The 18,079-nt window shown below is 26.9% G+C and overlaps 2 protein-coding genes across 2 annotated transcripts in view; one reads left to right on the top strand and one right to left on the bottom strand.

The window, feature by feature from the left end:
• Positions 1-11,970, bottom strand: part of LOC107436347 (very long chain fatty acid elongase 7) — a 63,249-nt gene extending 51,279 nt beyond the window's left edge. Inside the window, exon 1 of the mRNA XM_087159118.1 lies at positions 11,847-11,970. The gene's annotated coding sequence lies outside the window, so the exon portion shown is untranslated. The remainder of the gene's footprint in view (positions 1-11,846) is intronic.
• Positions 11,971-12,085: 115 nt separating this feature from the next.
• LOC107443562 (integrin alpha-PS1) overlaps positions 12,086-18,079 on the top strand; it is a 113,539-nt gene continuing 107,545 nt past the window's right edge. Inside the window, exon 1 of the mRNA XM_087159114.1 lies at positions 12,086-12,422. Within this exon, the coding sequence (XP_087015240.1) occupies positions 12,238-12,422 (185 nt within the window). The 5' untranslated portion in view covers positions 12,086-12,237. The remainder of the gene's footprint in view (positions 12,423-18,079) is intronic.

The following is an 18,079-nucleotide window of genomic DNA, read 5'->3' on the forward strand; positions in this document are numbered from 1 at the left end:
TTTTTTTTGCTAGTTATTTACTGTTAGCTTGTTTTTTTATGGTTATTAATTGCTTTTTTGCATTAATTGTTAATTTTTTGTTAATAATTGTTTATTTATTTTGTTTGTTTTCGTGATTTTTAATTTAATTGTTAATATGCTTTATACTGAACTTTGCGATCAGTGGCGTGCCCAAAATATTGTGTCACGTGCCATAAATGGCACGCGTGCCATTGGTTCGCCATCCCTGCTCTAGCCCAATGTTCTATTTGCCTATATTGGATTCATACCGCTAAAAGATATTTTGAAATCGAGACGTAACTTTTTAAATCGAAACATTTAATTTCCGCAAGTTACTTCCGTGTGTCTTATGTAGGAGTAATTTCTAGCTGCGTAAGTCCATATAACAAGAAACCTTAACGCACAATGAGTAACTTCGCTTCGCAGCGTGGCGCACTGTTCAGTGGCATCAGTTTTAACGGAGCTGAGAGAAGTAACGAAAAGGCAAAACGAAAATATAAAAAATTGCAAATAACAATTGGGAGTTTACCTTTTTATTTACTTACGCCCGAATGCCCAGAACTGCAACACAAGTTCAAAACATTAAGTTCAAATCACTCACAGCATTTCTACTCTCTGAAGCCTGTTTTTTATTATTATTATTATTAATAATAATAATAATTTATATAAGTTTTGTAAATCAGTGTGGTCGAAAACGGTAAAAATTTAAAAAGTTGTAGAGAAAGATAGGGAAATTATAATTATTTTTTTTTTCAAATTTTTATTTGCCAAAAAGGATTTGTAATTTAATGGAAATATATCCATGTTTTTAAAGTACATTGAAAACATGAAAAATTTTCAACAGCAACGAAGCATTTGTCGGCACTTTTTAAAGTTTTTCCAGTTGTATTGATCCAGAACTAAGAATCATACAGTAAATCCGTATTAATAAATACATGGATCAGACAATAGCTCTTCAAACCTATTCTCCGTCTTTATAAAACTAAAATGATGGCGCCATCTATCATTTTCAGATTAAAATATATACTTTACTTGCCTAAATATTTGTAATATCTAATTTAAACAAATATTATTAATGTTTTGATTATTTTTTTATAATGTAATTAATAAATCCTATGAACGTATCATCCATCTGCATCTTATGAAATTAAAATGATGACACCATCTACCAATATCAGATTTAAATACATACTTTTCTTACTTATGTATTTCTAATATGTTTTAATTGAAGCGGATATTCTTCATTTCTGTTTATTTCTTATAGCGTAATTAATTATGTATAGCGTCTGGATTATTTTTACAGCTTTTTATACGTAAAAGTTTTTACGTAGAAGTAGGGCGGAAAAAATCAAATTAGATCTTCTGAGGAGCTAAACAAATCAAATTTTAATTACGTGTAATGATATTTCATATCATAGAATTTAGTTGAAAAAATTAATATTGAAACTTTATTAAATTTTTTTAGAAATATTCAATTACTTAAAAATAATAATTTTAGAAATAGATATTTTTTAAATTTTTATTTTGATATGTATGTGTTTGGTTTTATTTGAGAGATAATATTTCTGTTTATTATTAATAACGGCAATTCCAAAAGAAAAAAAAATCTAATTTATTCTTTCAAACTTAATTGTAATTTTATTTCGCAAAATTAAATTAATAAGTCGTAATTTATTATTTCAAATTTAATGGTAATTTTATTTCGCAAAATTAAAATTTTTATATTATGTCTTTTTTTTACAGAAGTTTCAAAAATTCTAACATTCAATTTAAAATGTTCTATTTTTAAAATCATAATACCTTTTACCTGGTAAATTTTTATTGACTAAACGCTCCGTTTCACTTAGGATAATCATTTTGCATCCCCTTGGGCTTTGCTACATTTCTGAGTTAAGTAGGCGTTACTTTCTCGTCGCTTTCCCAGTAGAAAGTAGGCGTTACTTTCTATCATGTAAGCAAAGTATAGCTCGTTTCTTCGGGCACTTGGTTTCGCTTTCATCACACAGTATCCGACATTACTATAACGTTATTTTTGAGCGAAATATGCGAACTATCCTAAGAAAGGTTGATATTTGGCAATTCTTTATTTCGCAGCTATTTTTAGGTGCATTTTTTTTATCATTCATAAATTTGATAGAGTCAAGTTCTTCTTGAATGTTGATATATTTTATTAGAAGAATCTCTAGTAATATTTAGGATCTTACAGCAACATCATTATACATAATAATTCTTTTTATTTGACCGTAAATATCTGCTTTTTAAAAACTTCTCTCTAGTTAAATTGCAAAATTACTATTCCATTAAATTTTGCTTCAAATCAGTTTCAGGGAAAAATAGTTTAAGACAGAAAAGTCTAAAATAAATATGTACAATTCTCAATTATTTTTTGAGAAAAACAATAAATGAAATCCCCCTACAATTTTAACTAACTAATCATTAATTTTTTTATTAAAAAATTATCAAATTTAACGTTTGTAGATAGCGAATTTAATTTTAATTTTTCATTTTACTAAATAACATTGAATAATTTTTCATTCAAAAAAATAATGTTGTGAAAATAGAGTTTTTACAAAAATGCACATAAATGAAACTTTATTAAAATAACTATTTGCTTCTTGCTGTGCCCGTCATAAAATTCATTCACTTGTCACTAGTACCCTATTCAAAAACCACATTTCAAAAAAAAAAAAAAAAAAAAAAAAAAAAAAAAAAAAAAAAAAAAAAACGTACTGTACTTAACCTTTTGGGGACGGGTGATTCAGAAAAGTGATTCGTACAAAATCAGAATCAAGTTGAAGTTAAATAAAAAACGGTAACATAAATGTAGTCGTTGCTAATTTGACAGACTTACTTTGTCAAATTACTAATTTGACAGACTTACTTACTTACTAATTTGACAGACTTACTTACTATTTTACTTCAATTATTGTTAGTTTAATCATATAAATAATAAATGTTAATTCAAAGTGTAACTAAATAGTTTTATTTTGAACAAAGTAATGGTGAATTAAATAAATCAAACAATTATAACTCCGCCCACAAATAAACTGCTAAAGAAATACTTTGATTACCAGTTTTATCTTTTTACCCTGATTGATACGGTTTCATACTGGCACGTATTTGTGACAGTCGGCGCGAAAGGGTTAAATTAGAATCATCTATAATTATTGAATTTTAAGAAAATGGTAAAACACAAAAACTAAACTTTGACTTCATCTTCGCAGAACATTATTGCATTATTTATTATATTTTTCTCTTGAATAATTTGATCTTTTTGAGAAAACAGCAGTTTTTAAATTTAAAATATATTGAACTAGACAGATTAACGGAAGGTAATAATAGCAGATGATAAAACCAAGTAAGTGACTGAAGAACAAAAATAATAATAATTCACTGTTTGTGTTTGATGAAGGTTGTCTCCAATTCTAACACAGAGATGTTTTCTCCAATGGACAATTACAGTCAAATTTTTTTTTAATTTTAATGCATTCAGAATCCCTCAAAACTCCCAGAAAACATTTTATTACTTTTCTAAGAAGGCTATTTATTTAGTTATTTCCAATCAAGAAACGCTTACTTTCGTTTTCGCCTGAAACGGGGAGTCACGTGATTATTCACGAACTGACGTCACACGTGTCCATCTGCCGTTCACTTACAATAGCCGTGCTGTGAAAACCAATACGTTCTTGCTTTCGTTTAAATTTTCTAATTAAATCCAACCGTTTTAGATGGTCTAAAGCTATCCGTATAAAAAATTGCGCCTTAATATCGCTTAATAAAAATGTGGATTTGATATAACGTATTTTTATAATGTTAAATTTCAGTGGTACCCACTGAAACATTGTAAATACTTGACGAAATTTTGTAGCTCGGAATATTTAAGATTTTTTAGTTCAATAAAAAAAGTGCATGGTATTGCTTATAAATGACGCGTTATAAATACAAAATAACTTCGTTTTTTCATTTTTAAACTAGTATAATCTTAATTTTAATGTATACTTCAAGTTCATTTAGAAGATTTATTTTCATCTTAAGTGAAAGAAATGTTGGATCAATTTCTTATGTAGAATAAATAGTTTTAGATTTTAAAATGTAGGACAGCTTAAGTTATTGATAATTTTTATCTATTTATTCTAGCGTGAATTCAAAGCATGTAATTGTATTCATAGCAGTAGCCTCTTAAAAAACTTGTGATCCCAGCAAAACTTTAAATTCATATATATATATATATATATATATATATATATATATATATATATATATATATATATATATATATATATATATATATATATATATATATATATATATATATATATATATATATATATATATATATATATATATATATATATTTCTGCAGATTTTATTAACTTTACTTTAATTGCCTTAATCTATGTTATAAGAGTATTTGAAATCAAGCATATGCATTTATTTAGTTCTTTATTGCAGAAATAGGAATGAAATTTTATAAATGCATATAGAAATAATTTTTCGCCATAGCAAAGTTCCTATTTACTCAAAGAATAAAAATATTGAGAAAAAATATCAACATTACTGTTCATTTTTTAATTATTTAATAAATAATAAAGAATGTGCATTAGAATTTCTTCCCGTTTTGTATAAGTCAATTTTTTATTTTTGTTCTCTAGCTTTAGTGAAACAAAAACTTCCAGCTTAATGATATTCACTGAAATTTTGTGGATAAATAAGTTTATTAGATATGGATAAATGAGAAATTAAGTGAAATTTTAAGTATAACTAGATTATGGTGATGATGATGGTCAGATATATTTCAATGGACTAGATTCTTGAAAGTGTTGATACGTTTTCGGCTATACCGTATGCATAACCTGAGATTTTTTTTAAACTACTTTATTAAATTTTTTTTAATTAAAAATGTATAATGTATTAACTTTACTATTTTAGATTTCTTCATTGCAAGCACTGACAAATAGCTTGCAGAAATAAGGAGAGAAATTAACAATAACCATACTTTATTAATACTATATTGCAGAAAAAGGAATTAAAATTTATAAATTTAAAAATAAATATAATTTCGAACTGTATATTCCTATTTAAGCTAGGAATAATAAATATAAGCGTTAATGTGCATTTAAATATTTAATACATAGTGAAACAAACAAAAAAAGATGACATAAATTGCTTTAGTAAGTATTTACCTAAAAAGAAAATCCTTCAACTCTAGTAATAAATAAATAAATTAAAGAAGCAACATTAAATTACATTATTTGAATTTTTGATCATTAGCACATAGTTTGTAACGATGATGGGCTGATATTTTTCAATGGACTAGATTTATGAAAATACTGATTTGTTTTAATGCAATTACGAATTATAAAATCATCCATCCTATATCAAAATGTATAAAATTTCTATCCAATCTGCGACTTATTTTAATTAAGTAATTAGGTTGTAATAAAGCATTAATTTAATTTAAAAGTAAGTGGAATGAAATAGTATTTTCTATGAACTTTAACACTACTGATTTCAGCCGAAAAGAAATGTTGATTCGCTGTAAAGAGCTACATAATCATTTCTTCAGATATTTTAATGATAAATAACAACATTTAAAGTTTTGAAATCTTTCTTTCATTTTGCACACACTCTCAGAACCGTAAATTTAATCCACAAAATTTTTACTGATAATTTACAAAGGATGTTCATACGGTATACGTGATATCAAAACTAAAAGAGCATTGAAATAGCCTTAGCGGATGAAGACGGCACGTTTCCCTTCGGCACATTTGACGTCATAACCAATCAGGGGTCGTTTTTGATTGCATCACTTACGGAGGCCTTTTGGGGCAATTTAAATGTTTAATAACTAAATAAATTAACATTTGCCGAAAAAAACAATCAGATTTTCGGTTTCAGGGGAGAATTTCCAATAAGTTAGGTATGAAAATAAAAAAATTTATGATATGCTGTAATTGTCCATTATCCCCGCGAACTCAGCGTCCTAGATGGTGGAGCTAAGCGCCAATTCTTGGTGAACAAACTTTTACCAATTTTGAAAGAAGGTAGGGTACTAACTGCTACATATTATGAACTGCTTCTATTTTTACTTATCTAAATTAGTATACATGAATTTTTTTAAATAATTATTGCCCAAAATTGGGTGATTAATAAGACCTTCATTCAGAGCGTACTGGCCTACTTTTTTTTAGAAAAAAACATAGGTGAATGCAAAACATATAGAGTATATTGAAAACCATGTGCTTTCTTATTCTTATTACTTTACTGTTTTCAAAACAGTTTTAGGGGAAAATCTATATATATATTTATTTCTCTTACACGGCGACAAGAAAAAGCCTCATTACGACTCCCCGAATGGCAACGCTAGAAAATGGACCAATGATTGCCGCTAAAAATGTCACATGCCAAAGCTGAGGTGGCTCAACATATAGCGCTTTTAAAAATGTAAACTGAAATAACCAGAGAGAACATTCTCACCAAATCCGATCTCTTCCGAAATTCACCCTATCAGCTGCGACAATCTCATACTATTAAGCTAGGCAGAAGTGAGTAGTCTTTGTCGATAGATCTCTAATTTAGTATTTTGTCGAAAGCGCTTTTTTTTTTCCACGAATTTATATATTACGAATTTATTTGACAATTTTTGATTTATATCACGAATTTATTTGTTTTATTATTGTTATTAGTTATTCATTGAAAAATGAGTCTCAGTCGTGCTGTTACGCTTTAAGATTTTACACTATAGCTATTTTCTAATAGGTTAAACGAATTACATGCCATTTATTTGAATTCAAATTTATTTTAATGACTTAGTATTTACTAAAAAGACGTAATTTTTTTTTAAAAAAAAGTTGTTATATGGATTTGAATGATTGTTCTGAATTCTTAGAATTTTGTGCATTCGCAATGTACCTAAGTTAGTAGCGAGCGAAGCGAGCTTGGTTTGCGAAGCAAACCATATAAGATTGCATAGTAATTTTCGGGGGTTGGCGAGCAGGGGGCGCAGCCCACTAGTATTAATTAATAATAGAGCGTGAAATGTGATCAAAACTGAGAGAAATAAAAATTAGGTTGTGATTCATTGGTTGTATTAAATTTTAACCTTAGTTTTAAAATGGCCTAATTGAAAAAAAAAAAGACGTCAGCTTTAAAAAGGAAAGGGGGGGGGGAGAAACGATATTCTAATACGACAAGGTATGTTCAAATTTAATAGTATTTTTTGCAATAAGAATCTTCCCATATGGGTGGAAACTCTTGTATGGGAAACAGAATTTTTATTGTTCATTTTAAACTTATCCGATAGGAAAATAAGGATACAACATTTAGAGATAACCAAACATTTCTATTATTAGGAACTAACTTCTTTATATTGTAAATAACATTAACTGTTAGCTATAAAAAGGATCACTATCAAATAACATCATAAAAAGTATGCATGAGAATTGAAGTAAAAAATGAAGAAAAAAAGCATTTAACCTCATACTTAATATTATTGTATAAAAAATTGGACTCTAAAATAATTTTGATTTTCAGAATTATCATGAGAAACAAATAGTGTAGTATGTAAAAATTTGTTTAAAAAAAAAAAATATGTTTAAAAAAAAACAAACTATTTTGCATTTTTATAGAAAAAAAATTTCTTTCTCCATTTTGAAATAAACGTAACCAAACGTTAAGCGGCAAACATTATATGGTGCCAAAAAGTCGAAGTAATATCTTTAAACTGTACATTTCTTGTAATTCAATAAAAAAGATTTTATCTTTAATAATACTTAATAATCTAGATAGAAATATTTTTTATCGTAGATTGAAACATTATTCTTAATATATTCAATAATTATTTTACCATCTTGTGCATTCTACAACGAGCTAAATATGATATTAAGAGTATGTAACAATAAAAATAAATTAAAATAACGAACAGGTCATCTATTTTTTGCAACAAATTTTGTATTCACTTTCATTAACAAGTTTCTTGTTGCCAAAAAGCAAGTAATTAAGTTTGTAAGCACCTTTGTTTTGTCAGAATATTAATTTCTAACAGCAAACGATTTTCACTCCACGTTATTTGAACTTGAGATTTTCCAAAATAACCGCAAGCGGTTAATTTTTTCTTTCGACCAATCAAAAGTAGTTTCTCTCTTGACATCTGTCTTTTAACTCTCCTCTAGGCTCTCTACTTTTAAGGGGTGACCTCAAATATGCAAATTAGTAAGCGAAAGCGATAATTTAAGTAACAAAATCAGACACAAAAGTGTAATTTCTCTGAGCAAACAAAATTTTTTTTTCTTTGACGAATTATGATTCCCGACCTTGAAAATATAGGCGGTGGCCACAATCTGGAAAATATGGTGCCAATAGTTTGATCAGGAGAGCGTTCCAAAGTTTGAGTAAATAATAAATGAAAAAAAAATTAAGTGATTTTTTAAAATTATTAATTGCTTGAAATACTCCTTAGATAAGCGAATTTTAAAATTGTGTGCAAAAATTTTTCAATTCTCCTAAAAGTTTTCGAGGTATGGAGAAATACGCAAAAAGTTAAATTAGCAATAAAGGTCCAAACTTTCAACAGCTCTCATCCCCTATTCATTGATAGTAAAAATTATAATCCGTTGAATATAAGTTGTGTTGATTTAGTAGAAGTACGTTTTTATGTCTGATTTCGTAACTCAAAATGTAGTTTGCACTAACTAATTAGCATATTTAAAGACCCACCCCCTCAAACCATTAAGACTAAGTTCTAGTACATGAAAATCTGATCATTATTCAAGGTTATCGAAAATTATTTAAGGGTTTTTTTTGTTGTTGTTTTTTTAGCATTGTATTTTATTTCTTAAAGGAAATAAAGGAGCATTAAATCTTAATAAAATCGCAAATATTTGATAATTTTCTAGCATTTTTTAAATTAAATATTTGCTGTTGAAAAAGGTATAAAAATTTGAAGGTTAAGAGAATGAATTAGTAAAAAAAAAAATGGCTGATGAAAACATTAATAAATATTTCTTAATAATTCCTCGTGTTAAAATAACTACGCCATAGTTTATTATTCAAAACCACTTAGATCATGGGGGTTTAATGTATTCTAAAGCTAAGTTCTCCTAAAAGTAGTGATTACATTTCGAAAGCAGCTTGTAGTCACTTCATTTAAAAAAGAAGGAGTTGTAGTTTATTACAAAATTTCTTTTTTAAAATTAAAAGGAAGAAAAGCTTATTGCCATGAATTAAATTAAGTAATTTTTGAAATTAGGGATGAAATTAATTAAATTTGGAAGAGCAGAAGTATTTGAACTAAAGCGGAGAACTAACGCTGTTTGTTGCTGTTATAAAAGAAGAGAGAAACAATTCGGACCAGATCAGGACACTCAATGTGTCAATGTTAATGAATTTCCTAAAATCTATACAGTTTGTAGCTTTTATAAAGCATAAAAGGACAATTGGGACAAATATGAGGTACTTAATGTCATTGTTAATGAATTTCAATAAATAAACACAGTTTCTTGTTGTTATAAAGGCGTATATTTAATATTTTATGACCGTCGTTGAACAGTCAACTCAATTTTGAGTTACCGACTACCAATGTTCAACTCGGTAATTCTGTTATTTTGAACTCTATCCAGAAGACAGGGGAACTCTTGGATCAAGCATTGGCAGAAATTTGCCTTCGTGGAGGACATTCTGATGTAACTAATCAGCAATTGCGTTACATGGAGAAGAAAATCACGAAAAACTTCCACGGTTATCCTGACGGCAAGGGGACACAATCTCCTGATCCGTCTGCCACTGAGGGTATTTTACGCCAGCACTGCGATCGGTGCGAACCGGTTGTGGAATTCACTTGGACCAGCCATCCCTGGGATTCGAATTCAGGTCACCTCATTGGAAGGCGAGCCTCTGTTCCCTTTGCCACCATGGCTCTTATAAAGCATAAAGGAAAAATGAGAACTAATACGAGACATTCGATGTGTCAATGAGACACGTTGAAAAAGAAAACACTAATTATTATAAAAATTAAATTAATCGAATTTACACTTATTTTGAAGTTAGTACTAAATTTACAGGGTTGTGATTTCTTCTTGCAGAAACCAATATTTTCCAGAACACTGAAAGAAACAAGAAAAGAAAAAAACCTGGAAGAAATTGGGCGAAATAAAAGACACTTAACATGACCATAACTTGTTCTTTGGTTTTGCTAGCTGGGCACCTGGGCCGCGAAGCGTCCACTATCCCATCCAGCTGGAATTATTTAGCATTGCGTGAGCTCTTTGTGGTCAGCAGGCAGTGTGGGGGATTCAAGCACCTTTCTTGAATAAATAAAAATAATGAAAATCAAACAAAGCAGCCTGCTTTAAACTATGTGTGGCTATAGAACTGGATGCCGGTTGATGGTCTACGTGAGGAAACGCTTGATAGATCTTTCAATATTGTTGTTGTTGAAACATGACCATAACCAGGAATGCCAATTGATTCTCTTCTTTCGAAAAATTTTAAAAACTGGTAGAGAATTAAAAACTAAAACTTGTAGGATTTCAGTTAATCTTGACATCTTAAAAAGCTCACACAGGGATTTCTGTAAAAAAAAAAAAAAAAAAAAGTTGCATTTTTAAAGACTTATTTTTGCGAAGTGGTGGTTAGAATAATTTTAAATAAAACTTTCTGAATCAAAAAATCATTCATAAACTTTGCTAAACAAATGCAAACAGAAATTTTGCTACCACTAGAAAAATAATTGTCTACAAAGTGAAGTACGTTTTCATCGCTTCAATACAATTGTTAAGCGATAAGTGTTATAAAAATTGTTTAAATATAAATAAATAAATAAAATTAATAAATAAAAAATGATGAATAAAAAATAAATAAATAAAATAAATGGATAAAATTAAATGAATGAATGAAAAAAATAATACATTGTTACCACTAGAAAAAAAATTGTCTACAAAGTGAAGTACGTTTTCATAGCTCCAATACAATTGTTAAGCGATAAGTATTATAAAAATTGTTTAAATATAAATAAATAAATAAAATTAATAAATAAAAAAATGATGAATAAAAATTAATAAATAAAATAAATGGATAAAATTAAATGAATGAATGAAAAAATAATATATTGTTACCACTAGAAAAAAAATTGTTTACAAAGTGAAGTACGTTTTCATCGCTCCTATACAATTATTAAGCGATAAGTATTATTAAAATTGTTTAAATATAAATAAATAAATAAAATTAATAAATAAAAAAATGATGAATAAAAAATTAATAAATAAAATAAATGGATAAAATTAAATGAATGAATGAAAAAATAATATATTGAAAGCATTTTTTTAAAAACAATTTCATTAACTATTTTAAATAAATACCTGACATTTAAAATGCAGTTTAAAATATTTATTTTATATAATAAATTTTATATTTCATTTTTAAAGAGTTTTTTTTCCCTCTATTTTCTCCACTGAGAAACTGTTTTTTCCAGTATGAAAGAAACTTGCCATTCCTGATTTATATTCATTACAAACATATTCAAACTATGAAAAATTATATTATTTTTTAAAAGCTTTTTTCTTATTAAAAGAAAGTTTATTTTATTAAACACATTTTTTATTAAAGGAAATATTTTTTTTAAAATTCCTTTATTACTAATTTCTTGGTAATAAATAAAAAAAAAATTAAATTTTTAAAACAAAAATCGTAATAGAGTGAAGTGTCAATTTTTTAAAATTGTTATCATAAAATGTTTATCAGGGTTAAAATAATATATTAAAAACATGGAAATGGGAATCCATCTTTTGTTATTTGGATTTTAATAAAAAAAATTATGAAGCTTTGATTTTCGAAAACACTAAATTACTTACAATAGCTTCAACCGAACTAGAATTCAGTCTTCGATCTCTAACACAAGAAAAACTTAATAAAGGAATTCAATCCTTCATTTTTTTTCCGATTTGTCAGAGTCCCACCCACTCCATTCAATATCACATAAAAGAGGGAGAAGACGGCATTCATTCAATTTCAAAAGCACTCCTTACGAACAGTAGTGGCGCCATCTATAAACAGCAGTGCAAACTCTAACCATGCTTTGGCTGGAATGTTTGTCCATTCATTCCATCTTCCGAAGTCGGGTTGAGTAGAGGAGCGGAGATCGTGCGGCATCTCCCGTTGTTGTTTAACCCACGTGCTTGCATTCACCTGTGACAGCTGTTTATAAAAACACATATCAAACAGAAATAAAATAGAAATACGAAAATGTTACCGACGAACTTTATTCAGTTTTTAACACTGATATTGACTGTTGCCACTTTAAACTATATAAATTGTTTTAATTTAGAAACCCGTTTACCTGTAATTAAAAAGGGACCTGAAAATTCCTATTTTGGATATTCTGTAGCTCAACATCAAATAATTGATGAAAATGGCCAGAGGACGAGTGTGTAAGTAAAAACAAATTTTAAATATTTATTACATTTTTACGAAATTGAAATTTTATTATCGTTCGCTTTTTAAAATAATTTTTTTTTTTATCGCCTGATATTATATCCTTGCCCATTTCACATTCATTATTTCTCTAACATGAATAATACTATTGCTTTAGATTTTTTTTTTTTTTGTTAAAGTGTATCATTAATACTTTTTTTTATTACTAAAAATGAATTTGAAATTCGTTTTGTAATAAAATTATTTATTCTTAAAATGAGAAGCAATATTCCACTTGGAGGAAGTTTTATGATAGTTTTCGTCGCTTCAGCTTCATTCACAATTTATTTTCTATTTCTTGTTGCAACATGTTGTTATAATTTACAGTAAATTTGAAGTAGGTCTTGATATTGGTAAATATTTTAAAACGTAACATCACTGAGCGTACAAGTTTACATTTTTTCCTTTACATATTATAGTTTATTAGATGCTATTGTGACTTATAAAATATGTTATAATATATCTAATCTCTTATACTTTTCGATTTAAAACTTTTTATGCATATTTTTTTAACAAAGGAGTTCCGTTTAAAATATGAAATCTAAAGAGGAATGTTTTAACTCAAGATGCATTACATTACGAATTATTAAAGTAATCGTTCAATAATAGTAGTTCCCCTTAAGTAGTAGTTTCCTTTTAATAGCAGTTCCGTTAAAAAAGAATTATCTTAATATAGGATCACATTTACATATTTTTTTGACTTACTCCCCTTTTTTCTGTGGAATCATCTAGGTTAAAATTAACTTCGACTATTTTTGTTAAAAAAATCAGAATATGTCAGAGTTGTATGCCACTTAAATCCAAAGTCATCCTGTAATTAAATGTTACACAATTGAAAATCTTAACCGAATAAAATGCAACTGAGAATTTAATAGAAGAATTTCGTTTTCAAAAATGATATGAAAAGTGGTTTATCCGTATTGCATTAATTCGGTAGATGTGGGCAATGAGGTTCAATATCCTCAAACAAAAATAATTGATTGAAAATTTAAATAACAATACTTATTCATGTTTTCACGATTGTTTGGAAAATATTTTGATCAAATGCATTTCTTCTACTAATTTCGAATTCAGTTTTCAGTTTGTATTAACATATTTTTTTTTTTTTTTTTTTGTAATTATACTATTGTTTGTTGCTTTATATTTCAAGATCTGAACACCCAATTCTTAATTCTTTTACCCTGTTCATAAGAGTAAAAAAATTCTTACTTAATACGTATAAATTTCATTGAAATAATGGTTTTAATATTTCGAAATAAACTCTTAAAAGTTTTTTTCGGGTAAAGGGGGAAATAGTTAAAAGTTTTGAACTTAAGTAATTAATGAAGAAGATGATTTCAAGAGAATTTATGAAAAAATGTATTTTAGGGCATAATATCATCAGATTTTGTGATAATTGTAAACAGAATTTAAAATTTTGATGGATGAAATACATCGTGTTATTAATATTTACTATATTGTTATTTGAAATATGAAATACTATTTTTAATGAATTACCATATTTAATTATATTGTGTATTTAGATTGAAAAATAGAAAAACATTGTCAAAACCTTATGAACCATTAACGTGAACAACGAGTTTAAAAACATTAAAACACATAGAGAGGAATTAGTATACAACTATAATAAACACTTTCAAGTTTCATCAAGAAATCAAGCTGATTTTGGTGTGTTTAATCAAGCCTTCTTCAAAAGTGTTTTATCAGATTATTATAAGGTTATTTTTTCCGCTTAAATATTAATTTGCGAACTGAATGCGTTGAAAGTTTTGAATTCATTTTTTTATATAAATTCTAAATATAGATATTAATGCTGTAATATTGAAAATAATATTGGAAGTAACTAGTACAAAACAAATTTTGGGTGGGGAGTGACAGAAATTGAGTAAAAAATTAAGTGATTTTTTAAAAAAATTTTATTGCAATAATTTTCTAGATGGGAAGAATCAACAGTTGGTAATCTATAATTATTATTATCGATTCAACTGTCTATGAAGAAAGTTTTTTTAGATTAAAAAAAAGTACAAATTAACAATTTGTTTTTGTTATTAAAGATTTACCACATCCTTTAAAATTCATTAAGATAACAGTAGCTTTGAAAATCTATATATAATATATATATATATGAGAGTATAAATTAAAAATTCTAAATCTAATTCTAATTCTAACTCAAAACTTAATTTTGTTAAATTTTAAACCATTTCTATTCAAAACACCAGAATGATGCATTATTTTAATAATCCAAATTCAAAATTTAATATAAATTTTATGCAGAATTTCTACTATGGTTGAAAAATTTATGATTTTTAACGAAGTAATTCATCAGATTTTTCTCAAATGTGAAGAATATTTATATTTTTATATAACCTAAAGCTTTATCATTTAATTTTTTGAAAATCTCAGATTATTCTTCATTAAATATTTTGTTTCATATTCAAGTGACAAGTAATTAAATTTCATAACTTAAATAATAGTTTAATATTGGAAGATTTAGTGATTGAATTTATGCTCCTTTTGGCTGGATGCCTCTGTCCCCAATCTACAAATGCTAATTGTATTTATTTATCTAATAATACTAACAACATTTAAATTTCAATGCATTATGTTGTACAGGGTTGGGTTTTTGACGTCAAAAAGTGGTTTTTGACATGACAAGGGTATAATACTGGTTTAAACCGTCAAAAACCCGTCAAAAATGTCAAAAACTGAAGTTTGCCAAGAAAATATATAAACTTCAAAACTATCAACAGTTGCCATGCATTATATTGAAATTTAATTATACTATAGGTAATCAGCAGGTTTCAAAATATTTTTTAATTAAAATTAAGGTAAAATAACAGATTTAAAATCTCAGAAATTTATATTCAAATATATATTATTTTATTCAAATTATATATATTATTATATATTATTATATATATATTATTATTCAAATAATAATATTATTTTGCACAAAAATTGTTTAAATATTTATATTTAAAAAAAAAATTTCTTTTCTTTTTGATACTTAAGAAAATTAAAAGTTTATTACTATGCATTTTTGACATATAAGGAACATATAACTAATATTTATAATGAACTTACAAGTTATGTTGTATAAATACAAACTTGATACAAGATACAAGTGTATAAAAAAAAATTTTAATGTTATACCGAATATCTTTATTATCCAGTATGTTAATTTGAATTTAAAAGTAGTTATATTTATGAATAATGATAAATATAATTCATATTGTTTATTATATTTATTTATAATTATTACACTTATCATTTTAAAACAATTTTTATCTCTTAATTTTTTTTTCTCCACTTGTATTAAGAATACAAATAATGCATATCTTGAAAGCAAGAAGTAATTATTCAACAGCTGAATATTTAGATATTCAACAAAACTATATCGTATTCAGCAAAATGAAATTCACAAGTATTTGGATAAACTAAGTTTTCAGCATAGTAAATGAATAGGCTGAATATACTGTAAATCGACACTAACTACTCTGTGTATTTAACAGAAAGCACTTAAATTTGTATTGTCTTATGTTAAAAAGATTATTAAGAAGATTTAAAAGAATATTAAAAAGATTTTTCTTTAAAAGAAGATGTCTAATGTACAAAACTGCTAATGTTTATCTTTAAAAATGTCTAATTTTTAGTATAATCTATACTATACACTAAATTTGGTTATAAATAAATTTCTTAATAATATCACTGCAGATTTTCAATAAAACATGAAAATGAATACATAATATTACAAAAGATGTGAGTTTTTAAAAGTACAAGATTTTGGTTACTATTCAAAATATAAGTGTTTCTTCAAAATTTTTAATTTATTTTTTCTAGAACATATTTAGAAACACCATCCTTTAAAAAATATATAAATTTTATGTATTAATTAATTTTCACATATGAATATAGGTTTTTGACATTTTCGACATTTTTGACAGTGAGGTTTTTGACGTGACGGTTTAAACCATGGTTTAAACTGTCAAAAACTGTCACATGTCAAAAACCTGCCAACCCTGATGTTGTATAGAAATAGAATACAAAATAAAAAAAAATTTGTCAGAAAAATTTTAAAAATTTTATCGATTAAAGAAACTGCTTATAATACGAGTATAAGAAATTTCTTTAAAAGCATTTTCCAAGATATGATAATCGTTACAATTCTAAAATGAAATTTTTTTTCGAACTAAACATGAAGCTTAGTAAAGTAATTTTAAAATACTATTATGTGATATTCATAATAATTCCATGTTTATTTAAAAAAATTATAATAACAGCACAAGTGGTGTATTTTCGACAACAAAAACGGAGCGATTGGCAAACAATTTTTTAATCTCCATTGTTATATTTAGTCACTCTTTGGCCCGTATTATGTAGTGCTGCTTATATAATTCTACTTTTACACATTATATAAGTAGCACTGCATAATATGGGGCAAAGAGTGCTTAAATAGTTGCCAATCGCGCCGTTTTTGTTGTTGAAAATGTACCGCATGTGCTCTTATATTAAATTTTTTTGGGGGTGGGGAATAGAGCGTTCGCCTTCCATTGAGGTGACCCGGGTTCAAATCCTAGCGATGACTGGTCGATACGAATTCCGCACCCGGCTCACACCGACCAAAGTGCTGACGCAAAATATCCTCAGTGGTAGACGGATCATGGGATAGATTCCCCTCATCGTCAGGCTAAACGTGGGATGTTTTCGTGGTTTTTATCTCAATGTAATTCATCAAAAAGTTTTCCACGAAGACAAATTTCTCCCAATACTTGATCCAGGAGTTCCCTTGTCTTCTGGATTCGGTTCAAAATGACAAGGCTACGGAGTTGAACGCTAGCAGTCGTAAACCCAAAAATTGGGTCGGCTGTTCAACGATGGTTATAAATTATATACATTATCTTTCTTTAAATTAGATGAATTAAATGGTTCGATTTTTAAAAATAATACGCGTAAGATGATTCAATTTTTTATATCGTATCCGTGATAACTTATCGATAAAACATTGAGTACCGTTCTTCTTCTTTTTTTCTTTTTTCATTTAAAGGTAAGAAAAGCTATGTTCATCAAATTCCTGAGGCGTGGTTGTCAGGAAATGGTGCAAAAGGAACAAAGTTCTTCTTTTATTGAGTAAATACAAATTCCAAATGTCGTATCTGCAGAGGTATGTCTCCGCTATCGATCGGGGGCGACTAAGATGATATTACGTGGGAGCACAAGACTGATTAAGTTGGGCGACTTTATTTCAGATAAGGACTTTTACAACAACCTGTCCTACCTTGAAGTCCTGGGGCAATTAGTGTAGTATATCTTTGAAAACCTTCTTCTTAGGAAAAAATATGTTCAGAAAAGAATAATTTAAAAAGTCATCTGAGATTATAATTGCTGCCTCCAAAATAAGTTTTCCGGAAAAAATATTTTTCTCATTTAATTAGGTTTTATTGAATAAAGTTTTGGAAGCATTTAAAATTTTCCAAAATATTATTTAGCTTCCTCCTACTCGAATTGGGAATTGTATTTATGAAAGAACGTAATTTTTTTTTAAATTTAAAAAAGTTTTTTTTCTTCTTTTTCTTTTTTTAATTCAATACTTTTAATAATTAAATAAGAGAGTAGT

This window comes from Parasteatoda tepidariorum, chromosome 3 (assembly GCF_982258835.1).
Source record: "Parasteatoda tepidariorum strain Cologne lab strain chromosome 3, Ptep-v5.0, whole genome shotgun sequence".
Classification (NCBI taxonomy): domain Eukaryota; kingdom Metazoa; phylum Arthropoda; class Arachnida; order Araneae; family Theridiidae; genus Parasteatoda; species Parasteatoda tepidariorum.